General features: G+C 44.0%; 1 protein-coding gene and 1 long non-coding RNA gene across 2 annotated transcripts in view; both read left to right on the top strand.

Moving 5' to 3' along the window:
* Positions 1-1,987: 1,987 nt before the first annotated feature.
* On the top strand, positions 1,988-2,743 carry LOC149973013 (uncharacterized). The gene is made up of 3 exons (XR_016490442.1): positions 1,988-2,092; positions 2,286-2,311; positions 2,522-2,743. It is a non-coding gene; the product is annotated as an uncharacterized LOC149973013 (long non-coding RNA).
* Positions 2,744-8,486: 5,743 nt separating this feature from the next.
* The window catches only part of LOC110501043 (protein O-mannosyl-transferase TMTC1), a 100,251-nt gene continuing 92,156 nt past the window's right edge, over positions 8,487-16,581 (top strand). The window contains exons 1-2 of the mRNA XM_036957509.2: positions 8,487-8,940; positions 12,794-12,971. Coding sequence (XP_036813404.1) covers positions 8,648-8,940; positions 12,794-12,971 — 471 coding nt within the window. The 5' untranslated portion in view covers positions 8,487-8,647. The remainder of the gene's footprint in view (positions 8,941-12,793; positions 12,972-16,581) is intronic.

Raw genomic sequence — 16,581 nt, 5'->3', positions numbered from 1 at the left:
ATGGGAAGCAGCTATATGGATGTCCTCCACACTGCTTGAATAAGAAATTATTTAGTCTGGTCCATCTGTGCTTGTCCTTCAGTGCAGTTGTGTTTTCAGCTCACAGCTCTGTCCTGTCCCGAAGCCTCTAAAACAGAGACAGAGAAAAAACATCATACCCTTGGCTCAGTCTGTCAAGGTTGTGGCGCTAGATTTGCTCACAGCCTCACACACATAGAGTAGGCTACATACACACCACCGCCCTGCACTGACAGACACACACACATACAAACTGACACACACACACAAACTCTGCCCACCATCCCCACAGGACACAAAGAGACCTAATTCTCTACCCTTCATTTGTCTGAGAGCTAAAGTCGTCTCAGGCGTCAGACTGGAACTGACAGATATGTTAATGTCAGTGAGAACACTGGATATTTAAGGGAAGTGTGTGTGTGTGTGTGTGTGTGTGTGTGTCCATCCTCATCTGCGTTTCTCATATATATATATATATCAGTCTGTGTGAGATGGATTCATCCTAAAGCACTGTTAGCATTATTAAACAAACAAATTCATACTGGATGTGATTGTGTTGGCATATTTCCCTCCCAACAGATGGTGGTAAAAAAAATAGGCCATTGTAGAAGTATAACCATTCCTCTTCATCAACAGGTGATGATGCTGCCTTGCCAATGCAACTTTATGGAGAGGGTCATTGGCATGGACACTGGTGGTCGGCTGGTGTTTGGCCAGGCAGGACAGGAATGACAATGAGTAGTTTTAACCACAAGAGGGACAACGACTATGTTTAACTGGACGGACATATTCGGACATACGCACACACACACACACTCTATTTTTAAGTGCTACATCATTTGGAAGTCAAGCACCTGTATGCAATTGTCTCCATTAGTCATATTGCGTCAGCGGGGATGGTTTTGACACTGGCTCTGCGCTGTCTGAGAGCGCAGTTTCTGTACTGGGACTGGACGATCCCTTCACCTTTACCTGCTGCATATGAATGTAGCCCTTCATTACTTGCCATCTTGACTGTACAGGTTTCTGTGAAGGACAGCAGCAGGAGTGGTGTGAGGTTGCAGTGGCCAGCTGGTGTGCCTGTAGCAGGGCCCGCTGGATGGATGATCATCATACAACACAACAGCCGTTCCCACCGACCAGGCTGGCACTACACCTGCATTCTGCTGCTGAGGGCAAACTCAACACCAGCCTATTTAGAAATTATTAAAGTGACGCTTTGAAAGAGGATTTTTTTTGTTTTTGGAAAGTGTAGATTTAACATACTGACCTAGTGGATGTTTTTTCAATGAATAGATTTTCAGTAGGCCTAGTACAGTAGCCTACAAGGAAGTGGATGGATATTAAATCTTATACTCATCATAACCTGCTATGGTCAGGTCAATATCCCACATCGTAACCATCATCATGGTTCATTGATTTATGGTTATCTCTCTAGTAAACATGTTTATTACCTGTGTCTATACTGAGCTTACAAAACATTAGGAACATTTTCCTAATATTGAGTTGCCCCCCTTTTGTCCTCAGAACAGCTTCAATTCATCGGGGCATGAACTACAAGGTGTCAAAAGTGTTCCTCATTAGGGATTCTGCCCCTTGTTGACTCCAATGCTTCCAACAGTTGTGTCAAGTTGGCTGGATGTCTATTGGGTGGTGGACCATTCTTGATACACACAGGAAACTGTTGAGCATGAAAAACCCAGCGGTGTTGCAATTCTTGACACACACAAACCGATGTGCCTGGCACCTACTACCATACCCCGTTCAAAGGCACTTAAATATTTTGTCTTGCCCATTCCCCTCTGAATGGCACATATACACTCTAAAAATGAGGTGTTTAACAAGGGTTCTATAATCCTCAAAGTTATTTGAAGAACCTTAGGGTTCTTGGCACTAACAGTTGGGCAGTTAGGTTCCTGCACGAACCCCATAGGAGGTGGGGTTTAATTGAGGAACCTCCTTAGTTGTTGGAGGTTCTTGCAGGAACCTAACTGCCCAACTGAAACATTTGGATTTGAAAGGACAGCAGGTGCAGGCACTTAAATGAAAAATATAAAGATGCCCTCGATTTAAGGTAAGGTTTGTCCCTTGTATGATCTAAATTAATATTGTATTTTCAAATTTGTGCAAATATTTCTAAAACAGAAAATGGACACAATCCAATGGATATCAATCAACAGAGGTAAGAATATGTAGGCTATGAGAATATGTTGAAGGCTAGCTGTATTGGGTGCAGATGACTGAACTGCTCACTTCTGTGTCTGCAGGTATACAGGCGATGAGGCATACAAAGGTATGTCTGTTGGTATGTTATGGAGATCACATGTACCATCTCTCCCTTGCCTCTTCAATGAATATCCCATAGGCCTCTACATTATGGATAAGATATGTGAATGAAAACCATCATCAAAACAGTATTTTACCACAAAAACCAAGGTATGAATACTGTCATGTGCATGTTTTGTTAATCATCTGTATAATTACTATTTTTTGGGATTCACAGACTTCACCCTCCCCACACCTCTGATGAATATAACAGGAAACCTGTTCAATCACCATGCACTGCAAAATCATTCTGGCTATGCATACGGAGAACATCAACACATTAACATCAACAGGCCAGAGGATATACCCATTGGACTTGGGGCTCTGATGGGAGTTTACCTCGTATTTACATGTTTTATTCTGTTTGCCACTAAAATCCTAATAAACAATGACAACTAAACTATTGTGTTATTGTTGTGCATATTATTATTATTATTATTATTAATAATAGGGGAGGGGGGTAGTTCAGATATTAACCCCAAAAGGTTCTTTGAGGATCTATTAAAAGGGGTTCTTTGAAGAACTTATAAGGGTTCCCCCACAGTTTCCATTTGAAGAACCCCTAAATGATACTACAGGAACCTTTTATTTTTAGAGTGTAGTTCAATGTTCCCCAAAAGGTTCTTCAAAAGGTTATTTGAGGATCCATTGAAAGGGATTCTTTGAAGAACCCTTAATGGTTCTTTGAAGAACTTATAGGGGTTCCCCGACAGTTTCCATTTGAAGAACCCCTAAAGGATACTCCATGAATCTTTTATTTTTAAAGCGTACGCAATCCATGTCTCAATTGTCTCAAGGCTTGAAAATTGTTTTGTTTTTTACCTGTCTCCCCTTCATCTTCAAAATCAAATGTATTTATATAGCCCTTCTTACATCAGCTGATATATCAAAGTGCTGTAAAGAAACACAGCCTAAAACCCCAAACAGCAAGCAATGCAGGTGTAGAAGCACGGTGGCTAGGAAAAACTCCCTAGAAAGGCCAAAACCTAGGAAGAAACCTAGAGAGGAACCAGGCTATGAGGGGTGGCCAGTCCTCTTCTGGCTGTGCCGGATGGAGATTATAACAGAACATGGCAAAGATGTTCAAATGTTCATTAATGACCAGCATGGTCAAATAATAGTAATCACAGTGAACAGGTCAGGGTTCCATAGCCGCAGGCAGAACAGTTGAAACTGGAGAAGCAGCACGGCCAGGTGGACTGGGGACAGCAAGGAGTCATCATGCCAGGTAGTCCTGAGGCATGGTCCTAGGGCTAAAGTCCTCCGAGAGAGAGAAAGAAAGAGAGAATTAGAGAGAGCATTACTTAAATTCACACAGGACACCAAATAAGACAGGAGAAGTACTCCAGATATAACAAACTGACCCAAGTCCCCCGACACATAAACTACTGCAGCATAAATACTGGAGGCTGAGACAGGAGGGGTCAGGAGACACTGGCCCCATCCGATGATACCCCCGGACAGGGCCAAACAGGCAGGATATAACCCCACCCACTTTGCCAAAGCACAGCCCCTGCACCACTAGAGGGTTATCTTCAACCATCAACTTACCATCCTGAGACAAGGCCGAGTATAGCCCACAAAGATCTCCGCCACGGCACAACCCAGACGGGGGGGGGGGGGGGGGGGGCGCCAACCCAGACAGGACCACGTCAGTGACTCAACCCACTCAAGTGACGCACCCCTCCTAGGGATGGCATGGAAGAGCACCAGTAAGCCAGTGACTCAGCCCCTGTAATAGGGTTAGAGGCAGAGAATCCCATTGGAGAGAGGGGAACCGGCCAGGCAGAGACAGCAAGGGCGGTTCGTTGCTCCAGTGCCATTCCGTTCACCTTCACACTCCTGGGCCAGACTACACTCAATCATATGACCCACTGAAGAGATGAGTCTTCTATAAAGACTTAAAGGTTGAGACCGAGTCTGCGTCTCTCACATGGGTAGGCAGACCATTCCATAAACATGGAGCTCTATAGGAGAAAGCCCTGCCTACAGCTTTTTGCTTAGAAATTCTAGGGACAATTAGGAGGCCTGCGTCTTGTGACTGTAGCATACGTGTAGGTATGTACGGCAGGACCAAATCGGAAAGATAGGTAGGAGCAAGCCCATGTAATGCTTTGTAGGTTAGCAGTAAAACCTTGAAATCAGCCCTTGACTTAACAGGGAGCCAGTGTAAGGAGACTAGCACTGGAGTAATATGATCACATTTTTTGGTTCTAGTCAGGATTCTAGCAGCCGTATTTAGCACTAACTGAAGTTTATTTAGTGCTTTATCCGGGTAGCCAGAAAGTAGAGCATTGCAGTAGTCTAACCTAGAAGTAACAAAAGCATGGATACATTTTTCTGCATAATTTTTGGACAGAAAATGTCTGATTTTTGCAATGTTACTTAAATGGATAAAAGTTGTCCTTGAAACAGTCTTGATATGTTTGTCAAAAGAGAGGTCAGGTTCCAGAGTAATGCAGAGGTCCTTCACAGTTTTATTTGAGACAACTGTACAACCATCAAGATTCATTTTAAGATTCAACAGAAGATCTCTTTGTTTCTTGGGACCTAGAACAAGCATCTCTGTTTTGTCCGAGTTTAAAAGTAGAAAGTTTGCAGCCATCCACTTCCTTATGTCTGAAACACAAGCTTGCAAGGAGGGCAATTTTGGGGCTTCACCATGTTTCATTGAAATGTACAGATGTGTGTCATCCGCATAGCAGTGAAAGTTAACATTATGTTTTCGAATGACTTCCCCAAGAGGTAAAATATGTAGCGAAAACAATAGTGGTCCTAAAACGGAACATTGAGGAACACAGAAATGTACAGTTGATTTGTCAAAGGACAAACCATTCACAGAGACAAACTGATATCTTTCCAACAGATAAGATCTAAACCAGGCCAGAACTTGTCCGTGTAGACCAATTTGAGCTTCCAATCTCTCCAAAAGAATGTGGTGATCGATGGTATCAAAAGGTCATTTATCACCTTCACAAGTGCAGTCTCAGTGCTATGATGGGGTCTAAAACAAGACTGAAGCTTTTCGTATACATTATTTGTCTTCAGGAAGGCAGTGAGTTGTTGCGCAAACAGCTTTTTCAAAAAATGTTGAGAGGAATGGGAGATCCGATATAGGCAGATATATTTTAGATTTTCTGGGTCAAGGTTTGGCTTTTTCAAGAGAGGCTTTATTACTGCCACTTTTAGTGAGTTTGGTACACATCTGGTGGATAGAGAGACGTTTATTATGTTCAACATAGGAGGGCCAAGCACAGGAAGCAGCTCTTTCAGTAGTTTAGTTGGAATAGGGTCCAGTATGCAGCTTGAAGGTTTAGAGGCCATGATTATTTTCATCATTGTGTCAAGAGATATAGTACTAAAACACTTGAGTGTCTCCCTTGATCCTAGGTCCTGGCTGTCAATCTACACGGATTGAAGTGGATTTAACAGGTGACATCAATAAACTTTCATGTGGATTCACCTGGTCAGTCTATGTCATGGAAAGAGCAAGTTCCTAATGTTTTTGTTCACTCAGTGTACACTGTCATGAAGTTGGCCCGGGGGTACGTTTATGACAGTCATAAATACCTCTTCCCCCCTTTTTCCTCTCTCTATGCTACTGATGTTACATTTGCAAACACCTTGGTTAACATAGAGATTCTGGGAACATCAGAATGTGGGGGGAAATTATCTATATTCTGGTAATCCGACCAATTGAACATATGTGGTGGTACTTAATGAATATGATGTCAGTTCGGTTGTCATCTGAGACATTCTCTTCAATGATAAGATGACATAAACTCTACAGTGGAAAGTCTACACATCAGAGTTATCGGATTCACATGGAATTGTTGTTCAATCTAAATGTTTGAATATGAAATTATTCGTGATGGGATGAAATGTGATTTTAGCTTCTAAAATATGAGATTTGGGTTTTCATGAGTGAATTAGGCCCGACTCAGTGGCCCGCCCACGTGAAGAGACATAGGTTGTAAACTATGAAACACACCCCTTTTCTCCCTTCCTATATAAAGCCTTGATGACAATATAACCTCCTGTTCTGAGGATGTGAGGACGACGGTCTGATGTCAGAATGGTTCAGATAATAACTACAGAACGAAGCCAACATCAGCGTGAGATTTGGTTGCGAATGGTATGAACTTTGAACTCTTATTCACTACAGAAGTGATACCTCCTAGCCGTTGAGTTAGCAACAGCAGCTGCAAACGCAGGTTAGGAAGGAACAGACAGAGTATCCCGTCTACCAAACAACGATGTTACTACAACGTATCCAATTTACCAGCAGAGACATTCTTCAAAGGACAAAGGACTCGGTTGGGCAACACGGCCTTCCATCTACCACCAACCTACTGAAGCGCAGCTCAGAGTAAATATTTATTGCATTTTCCTTTTCCAAATGGTCGGTAATTTAGAATGCATAAGATATTGTATTTACGATAGCACAGCTTCGCCCTTTGTTCCTCAGTCTTCCCGCTCTTTCACTCAAACCCAGACCCTTTTCTTTTGTGTAACAAGCTGTCATATCTGTTCTGCCCGCTAGGGACGTTTTCCTTTATGACGTAATTTGTAATCAAGTTATGATTAATTATGTGTATGTGTAATTCTGTGTGATTAGTTAGGTATTTAGTAAATAAATAATTAAACCCAATTTTGTATTGCTGATTCAACTTGTTAGCCAGGGTTTGTGCAGATAACCAAGAATTTACAACTTTCAGATGAGACTGAATTAAGGTGACGATTAATATTGACTGCTATTGATGTAAAATATTACTAGGTCTTTAAGAGTTTATTCGGAAGATAACAGCTCTATAAATATTATTTTGTGGTGCCCCGACTCTCTAGTTAATTACATTTACATGATTAGCTCAATCAGGTAATATTAATTACAGAGAAATTATTTTATAGAATAGCATGTCATATCACTTCATCCGGCATAGCCAAAGACACGACAACACTCTAAAAAGAAAAGGTTCCTGGAGTATTATTTAGGGGTTCTTCAAATATAAGTTCGCCGAAGAACCCCTTTTAATGGATTGTCAAATAACTTTTTGAAAAACCTTTTGGGGTTCATTTTTTATCTACCCCCCTACCCTATGAATATTATTAATATTATGCATAACAAGAACAACAATAACACAATAGTTTAGTTGTCAGTGTTTATTATGATTTTAGTGGCAAACAGAATAAAACATGTAAATACGAGGTAAACTCCCATCAGAGACTCAAGTCCAATGGGTATATCCTCTGGCGTGTTGATGTTACTGTGTTGATGTTCTCCGTATGCATAGCCAGAATGATTTTGCAGTGCATGGTGATTGAACAGGTTTCCTGTTATATTCATCAGAGGTGTAGGGAGGGTGAAGTCCGTGAGTCCCAAAAAATAGTAATTATACAGATGATTAACAAAACATGCACATGACAGTATTCATACCTTGGATTTTGATCAGATTTTGCTCAGATACCTGCAGACACAGAAGTGAGCAGTTCAGTCATCTGCACCCAATACAGCTATCCATTGGAATATGTCCATTTCCTGTTTTAGAAAGATATGCACAAATATCATCCTAAAACAATATTCATGTAGATCACGAGGAGATCATTACATTTTCAGTTAAGTGCCTGCACCTGCTGTCCTTTCAAATTAAAATCCAAATGTTTAAGTTGGGCAGTTAGGTTCCTGCAAGAACCTCCAACAACTAAGGAGGTTCCTCGATGAACCCCACCTCCTATGGGGTTCTTGGAATAATATTTTGGGGGTAATTTTCAGTGCCAAGAACCCTACGTTTTTTGAGGATCTTAGAAGAACCCTTGTTGAACCCCTATTATTTTGTGTATAATAACCTGCTAGGCAGGGTAAGAGTCAGTGACCTCGAGCTCACAGAGACAGACAGACAAGGTATTTGTTTTCTCATCTCTCCCACTCAGACTGACAGGACACGGGCATGTATCTAACTCACTCTATTAGCGCGTCCCCACATGGCCCGTCCTAGACAATCATTCGTTTATTATTGTCCTAGTCTAAAGATAAAGGTCATGTCGGCTGGAACAGTACGCCGCGCGCTATTGATTTTCGATCTAGATGGTGCTAATGAACCTCTCTAGCTCTGCGAAGGCCTGTACTGCGCCGTACGCATGCGTCAAGAGGAGGTTTCTCATTTCGCTGGCTGTTCCATAGTCAGTCCCCGCAGCCCACTGTAGGCAATACAGTCGCTACCTGCCGGTCTAGTGGAACGGATATGGCTCCCCACTCACCCCGGCTTTTTCCCAGACCCAAGCGGCTTGTTGCCAGGCAAGGGCCGACATGACAGTACACCGACGAGAGAAGACCCCTGGTCGGCTCCGCCTGTCGGTCCCGTTAGAAGCGGGGAGAGGAGCGGGTCGATATGCCGTGTTGCTGGCTCTGTGCGCGCTGTGCTACAGTAACTCTCTGCATGGGGAGTTCGTGCACGACGATGTGTGGGCTATCAGCAATAACCCCGACGTCCGGCCCGGGTCCAGCCTTCAGAGCATCTTCTCCAACGACTTTTGGGGCAAGAGGATGGCGGACAACACAAGCCACAAGTCCTACAGACCGTTATGCATCCTCACCTTCAAGTAAGTTCTCTCTCTCCCCTCTCTCCTATAGCTCTCTGTGGTTATCTTCCCAGCATCGGTTGCAAAGTCTATGTAGTTTACTTGAACAGTTGGGTCTCGGGCTGGAATGAGAAACAATGTTGCAGAAGTTGGTGGCAATGTCCAGAAATGCGCCGGCCTCGTCAGCTATCCTACCTGTGATCGGATACAATTAATACCACGTATCCGTTCCCAGAAATAGGCTGACGTCATAGGCTAGCATATTGTAGGTTACTTCGATCGCCTGCGGTTATGAACGACGCACATCTGCACTTACCATAAACAAACATGCATGTAGCCTAATGGGTTATAAACAGACTGCTACCGCGGTCCGGTTGCGCAGTTAGCTAAACTTGCTGAAGCGTGCCATGAACACTGCTCGCTCGCAAGAACATCCGCTTTTATTTGTGCTCGTTGATCTTAGAATATGCTACTTGAAACATTTTCAAATAGCCCAGTGTCGACATACAGTATGTTAGCTGGACCAGGCAGATATTGACCGTTTTTTGCCTCCACACTTGTTGCTTGCTGTGGAATCCCTGAATTCGCACTCAGGTTCACTTCAATGTATTTTTGGCGGATATGTTTGACACTCCAGAACATTTATTGGCCACATTTTGGAAATGAGTGTTGAATGTTGTTGTATCAACTAAACAAACAGTCGTCATTCAAGGGAACTTTTCCAGACAGTGTAATTTTATTCTCCGGGTACACACACTGGAGAGGGCGTGTCACAGGCTGCGCAATGGGACGCGAGAGGGTTCTGGCTCTCGGCTCAAGCGTTAGTCAACCAGAAACATTAATAGCCTACACATTTCACAGATTGATGAAAAAACATACTGCAGACTATTTGAAAGATGTGTTGATATGAAAACTACACACAAACCATAGGCTCTGTTTCTATCTAGCACATGTAGGCTATGTAATCAGCGAGGGCACAAATTGCTTGGTTTTCTTCAGCAGGCAATACAGTTGAAATATAAACAATAGATATGAAAATCCTGGAATATTAATATGAACCATTCAGGCGGTAGACAACCACAGGATAGACCGATTCTCTGCCTGGTAAAGCTTTGTGCTACTTTTTTTGCACGGGACTGTGGATACACTCACACCGTCCTATGTATGGAACTTATCTATTCTAATACTTTGAGTTCTTAGTAAGACATCTCCACTGTCACTCTGTCGCTGTATCCTCTGACCTCTTTGCAGAGCCTGAACCGCATGCCAACCACGTGCTGCTCCTCCCCGACACTGCACGATGCGCCAGAAAATACATTTCAAAAAATATATTATTTCTTCTCTGCGCTACATTCCTGTGTTGAGCGTGTAGGTATCAACATCCTCTTTGAAAAGAGCACATTCAGAGCTGAAGTCGCGAGATGCTGATTATGACAACAGAGAGGTTGTCAGCTGCTGTGTGTGAGTGTGCTGAATACTTAGTGTGCTGGTACGGGGGAGAGGGAAGGCTGATGTGCTGAGGCGTTGAATGGGTTTCTCTCTTTTGAGGCGGTTGATGGAGCATCTGGTTGTATCGCGCTCTCCTTCTGGTTCTGCAGTTGGTTACCCACACACTGCTGTCAAGCCAAGCAGCTGAATCTCCATCTACACATAGCCCAAAACTGGCCAGATGCATTCTCTGTGGTGTGTACGCTCACGATCAGTTGTCAGTGTCTCAGTGACACTACAGTACCTTGTCTGGTCTCCTCTGTGTTCGCTTTAAGTTCAGACTAAATGGGGCAAATCTGACTCACATTTGCATGTATGCTTCCTTATTATGGGAGACTAAGTGCCTATTTACACTCATGTACCGTATATGGGTCAGTGGTACATATGTACACTCACACACACACTCCCACATCTATGCCCTTGAGGATCTGCTAGGTATATCTGTCATTTCGACATGCAGGGGCTCACACCTCATACACACACACACACACACACACACACACACCAACGCACGTTGTGCCTGTGGGGGCTCTGTGCTCAGTATAGCAGTGTGTTTCTGTGTCCGTGATCACTGTCGGGCCTCTGAGACGGTCCTCAAGGTGAAGGACACACACCCCTGAAGCACTTTAAAGTAGCCTATTAATGGAACAATGGCTTTGGGGAGAGAGCAGGAGGGGACCAAGGGAGAGGGGGAGTTATAGGTAGGTAGAGAGAAGGAGGGAGGAAGTGAATGGGATGAAAAGAGAGGGGCATAACAACCGAGAACAACAGAAGAACAGGCTATGAGATCACGTCACAGCATATGGTCCAGCACCCCCCCCCCCCCCCCCTTGAATCCCACCCAGAGGACATAGTATAAACATGGTACAACAGTGTAAAGACATAACCTGCTGAAGCCTCGGTCATATTCCCTGTCGCCTCCAACACAGCCAGGCTGCCTGGGGACAGTTACTGTGTGCTTTGGGAGCTGGACACCTGTCTGTTTCAGCATTGACCAGTGTAACCACTCTACCTGCACGGCTCAACACTTCTATCACAATACAGAGACTATAGTGCTGTAGCTAGGCAACGGTGAAACAAAAATGACACCTATACAGTGGTGGGCCTAGAGTTTTTCTTTCTGGTCAGGGGATGTGGTGTGGAAAACCTCCAGATCCTAGTCGTAGGGTATAAGAAAGGCCTTGTTTTTCCTGGTCAGATCACATTGTCAGGAAATTGTCCGCTGTCCAGTCTCTGGTCTCTAATTGAAATGCATTCATTTTAATAACAGAGTGCACATCCGCCATGACTCACTGAGAAGGCCTATCCTACAACATCCACTATGTCTGATCTATGATGTAACACAGGATATAGGAGGGGTGGAGCCTGCTTTTCATCATCACTTAATGGATTGGACGTTGGCTTTTATGAGACATCCCCATTATCGCTTATGTGTGACAATCAGCTCTATGGTCTTTCCCCCATTAAAACCCATGTTACGTTCTCTTCAGATTCCCTTCTGTCTAGTTTAGTTCAGTTTCAGATTCTCCCAGTCTTTCACCCTGGAAATGTGTGGGTTTCTTCACATTAGTAGTCGGACTGTGCTCGTTTAATGACGAGAGAAACAGGCTGTTTTACGGAGATGGTGTAATACTGTAATTGAATTCATAATGGAGGTTTGGGGTTGGGATTCTTCTCTTTGAGACGGGGGAGGAATCATAATTACAATCTCACGGAGAAATGCTTTTATGTAACCTGAACTAATGGTTTTCTGTACCTGGGTGTGTAATGGAGATTTTAGTATTGTGTCATAACTGTGTGTGGGTGGGGGGAAAAAATTAATTTGAAAAGACATATGCAGATATGAGATATATTCTATGAAGATTCCAAATGGCTTATCTCAGCCTTTTTACACCATCAAAAAGCTTTTTTAAAGGGAGATTATATGTGTTTCTGTGCTGGCATTTCAAAATGCTCGGCTTCATTCATGTGTAAAATAATTAGGGTTAGGCTCATCCATTTAAAATCGGGTAATTAAAGGGAAGGGAATATCCTCAACAAAAATGAATTTAATTGTATTCAATTCATGTAATTACCTTAAGTTAGATACCCGTCCTGAATTTAATTGACTCCGGTCGAATGGAATTGACCCCAGCCGTGATTGGACTGTAGTCATTGGTGATGGAGGAAACTGTAAAGGAGGGTCATAGTTCCGGACTCTGTGGCTGTGAAACATTAGCAGCAAATGTTTCATATCCTGCAGTTTTAGTTTGAATAAGTCTCTTTTCTCTCTAATTATGATGGTAAAATGTGGTTGATTACAGATCTGGTGATTTTGATTACAAAATGGTGATTACAATTACAATCTCTCTCTCTCTCTCTCTCTCTCTCTCTCTCTCTCCATCAGATTGAACATCCTCTTGGGTGGAATGACCCCTCTCTACTTCCATGTGGTCAACGTGTGTCTTCACTGTGCCGTGACCTGTCTGCTCATGCACACGTGCGATCGCTGCGTGTTTGACGACCCCCGTCTGGCCTTCCTCACCGCCCTCCTCTTCGCTGTGCACCCCATACACACTGAGGCTGTGAGTATGCACGCACACACACGACCCCCTCTAGCAGACATGGTTCTTCTTAATGACTCCTCCCTCACGTGTAAAACCAATGACATGGATTGCGTCACATACTGTAGAGTAGCACTACTTTGTGACACATGCAGTCACCCTCTGACGTGGTATTCTGTGACTAACTGTGCTCTCACTCACTCATCTCGCTACTGGTGAATCAGGTCCCTGTTCAATAAGTCCGGAAAAGGCAACCTTCCTGTTTTCATATTGCAGGATCCAGCTCCATGACTTTAGTTTTGAATGTTTGTAAAGTAGCGATGCAAGGGTAGGCTAGTGGTTAGAGCGTTGGACTAGTAACCGAAAGGTTGCAAATTCATATCCCCGAGCTGACAAGGTACAAATCTGTCGTTTTGCCCCTGAACAGGCAGTTCACTGTTCCTAGTCCGTCATTGAAAATAAGAATTTGTTCTTAACTGACTTGCCTATTTAAATAAAGGTAAAATAAATAAAAAAAGTTTTACAAATGCAAATCCTGTGTGGAGGAGAATTATAATTCATTCTCACAGGTGAAGGTAGAAGAAAGACTGCTGTGTTAAAGTTAGAGCTCTGCAGAGACACTGAGTGAAACGGAGAGAGAGATGAAGAGGGCGAAGGAGAAAAATGTGGAGAGGGCAAGGCAGAGGAATGTATGAGATGGTGGAGAAAGCGAAGGATAAAAGGAGGGGCGAGGGAGAGAAAGAGAGCAAGAGGGAGCTGAATGAAGAGCAGCAGGGGTGAGAGCTGAGCTACACTATAGAGCTCTACAGGGTGCTCCCTTGAGCCCCTGAGAGAGAGAGAGAGAGAATAATAATAATAATAATAATGGAGAGGAGAGAGTCTGTGTCAAGTCTGTGTCTTGCATCCCAATCAGCCTTAGTCTCTCTAGTGTTAATCCTGCAGTTCCCTTTATCCTTCCATCTGTCCCCAGTGTGAGCTTCAGCCCAGGCTTCATTGCCCAACCTTCTCCCTAAACCATAAACTAATCATGGACCAACCTCCAGCTCATAACCCCTGTCCACTTCCACAGCCACTCGAATCACATCCACATCCACTCGAGTCTTTAGCCTCCTAGCTCATACCAGCACTTGCCTCCCTAGCATACATTTTCAGGAGCTTCAGTCCCATTTCCACCCAGTGTCAGTCTGCTAGGCAGTCATGCAGTAAGTAGTTAGTCAGTCATTCTGAGGGCTGGGGCTGTGTCTCTGCAGTGAGTGACTGTGCCAGTGGTACCAGAATCTGATGAACTCAGTGCAGTAAACCGGTTACGTCATTAGCCAGGGGACCAGCTGGAGTTCACTTCACTTATACTGATGAGGAGACACACACACACACACACACACACACACACACACACACACACACACACACACACACACACACACACACACACACACACACACACACACACACACACACCACAATAAGACAGAGATTAAAAAGTGGCTTATCCCTCATCCTCCCTCTCTGTGGAGCTCCTGGCATCACACAGTCCCTGTCTCCCTATCCAATATGGCCGCCATAAAGATGCAGTCATTCAGATCTGCAGCCAGTGAATGGAGGTGCTGTTCAAGGCTGAAAGCCCTCTATTCATCCCACTCTCCTGCTGAGAGAGACTGGTCAGGTCATGTGGGGATCCCACTGACCGTCTGCGTGACTCACTGTCCACTTAGGCACACACATGGTTGGCATGGCGAAGTAGATGTTGCTGAGTGTCTTAGCTGTAGGGAAAAGACCGGCCAGACAGAGGTGAGGGACGCTATACTGTAGATATTTTTTCTCCTGACTTTTAACACCATGTTATTAAGAAAATACATATTTTGCAGACCTGAGGGAGTGTGTGTGGTGTGTGTGTGATATATGTGTTTGGGTCTGTGTCCTTGGGCCGTATTGTATATTCTACTCCACGTGTTAAGTTTAGAGTGGGGGAGCTGCAGCTGTGTTCAAATTCCTGCAAAAGTATGTAATTGGCTAGAAGGAGGTAGTCTGTGTTTTGTGTGTATGTGTGTTTGTGCCAGTGAACAGAGCCCAGTGTGTGTAGAGCAGAGCAGGCCAGAAGACAGCAGTGGAGAGGTGGGAGAGCCATACTTATTATTACAGCAGCTCTGGTTAACACAGTAGCTATTATTGAAACACCTTTGTGTCAGTCAGTTCAGTGTATCACTGTCACCATTGTGTCACCACTGTCAGAGGTACCGTCTATCACTATAGGTTTATGGACATGTTTGGTGCTGGGTTAAAGAGGAGTAGTATGGTACTGACTAGCGTCCTGTCCAGGGGGTGTACTTGTACATCAAGCTGCCTCACGCTACAGAAACAGGATGGGCCCAGTCCGTTCTGGCTTGGACAAGGCTAATTACTGACTACTGTAGTAGGGGTGTGTGGTGGGGTAGTACTTTAAATCAAATCAAATTTTATTAGTCACATGCACCGAATACAGCAGGGCACTGCTTACTTACGAGCCCCTATGCAGTTTAAAAAAAATACAGATAAGAGTAAGAGATAAAAGTGACAAGTAATTAAAGAGCAGCAGTGAAATAACAACAGCGAGACTATATACAGGGGGACTGATACAGAGTCGATGTGCGGGGGCACTGGTAATTTGAGGTAGTATGTACATGTAGTTAGAGTTATTAAAGTGACTATGCATAGATGACATTGGCTGCAGACAGCGTGATCACACAGTTTTCTGGATCAGCTGCTGCTCTCATGTATGTTTCAGTGTTATTTGCCTCGAAGAGAGCATAGAAGTAGTTTAGCTCGTCTAGTAGGCTCATGTCACTGGGCAGCTCTCGGCTGTGCTTCCCTTTGTAGTCTGTAATGGTTTGCAAGCCCTGCCACATCCGACGAGAGTCAGAGCTGGTGTAGTACGATTTGATCTTAGTCCTGTATTGACTCTTTGCCTGTTTTGATGTTTCGTCCGAGGGCATAGCGGGATTTCTTATAAGCTTCCGGGTTAGAGTCCCGCTCCTTGAAAGTGGCAGCTCTAGCCTTTAGCTCAGTGCGGATGCTGCCTGTAATCCATGACTTCTGGTTGGGATATGTACGTACAGTCACTGTGGGGACGACGTCATCGATACACTATTGATGAAGCCAATAACTGATGTGGTGTACTCCTCAATGCCATCGGAGCAATCCTGGAACATATTCCAGTCTGTGCTAGCAAAACAGTCCTGTAGCTTAGCATCTGTTTCATCTGACCACTTTTTTTTATTGATCTAGTCACTGGTGCTTCTTGATTTAATTTTTGCTTGTAAGCAGGAATCAGGAGGATAGAAATATGGTCAGATTTGCCAAATGGAGGGCGGGGGAGAGCTTTGTATGCGTCTCTGTGTGTGGAGTATAGGTGGTCCAGAGTTATTTTTCCTCTGGTTGCACATTTAACATGCTGATAGAAATTTGGTAAAACTGATTTAAGTTTCCCTGCATTAAAGTCCCCGGGTACTAGGAGCACCGCCTCTGGGTGAGCTGTCTTAGTGCCAGCCTCTGACTGTGGTGGTAGGTAAACAGCTACAAAGAATAGAGATTAAAACTCACTCGGTAGGTAGTGTGGTCTACAGCTTATCATGAGATACTCTACCTCAGGTGAGTA

This window comes from Oncorhynchus mykiss, chromosome 21 (genome assembly GCF_057628025.1).
Source record: "Oncorhynchus mykiss isolate SJ-2025 chromosome 21, ASM5762802v1, whole genome shotgun sequence".
Taxonomy (NCBI): Eukaryota; Metazoa; Chordata; class Actinopteri; order Salmoniformes; family Salmonidae; genus Oncorhynchus; species Oncorhynchus mykiss.
This window is presented reverse-complemented; position numbering and strand designations above follow the sequence as displayed.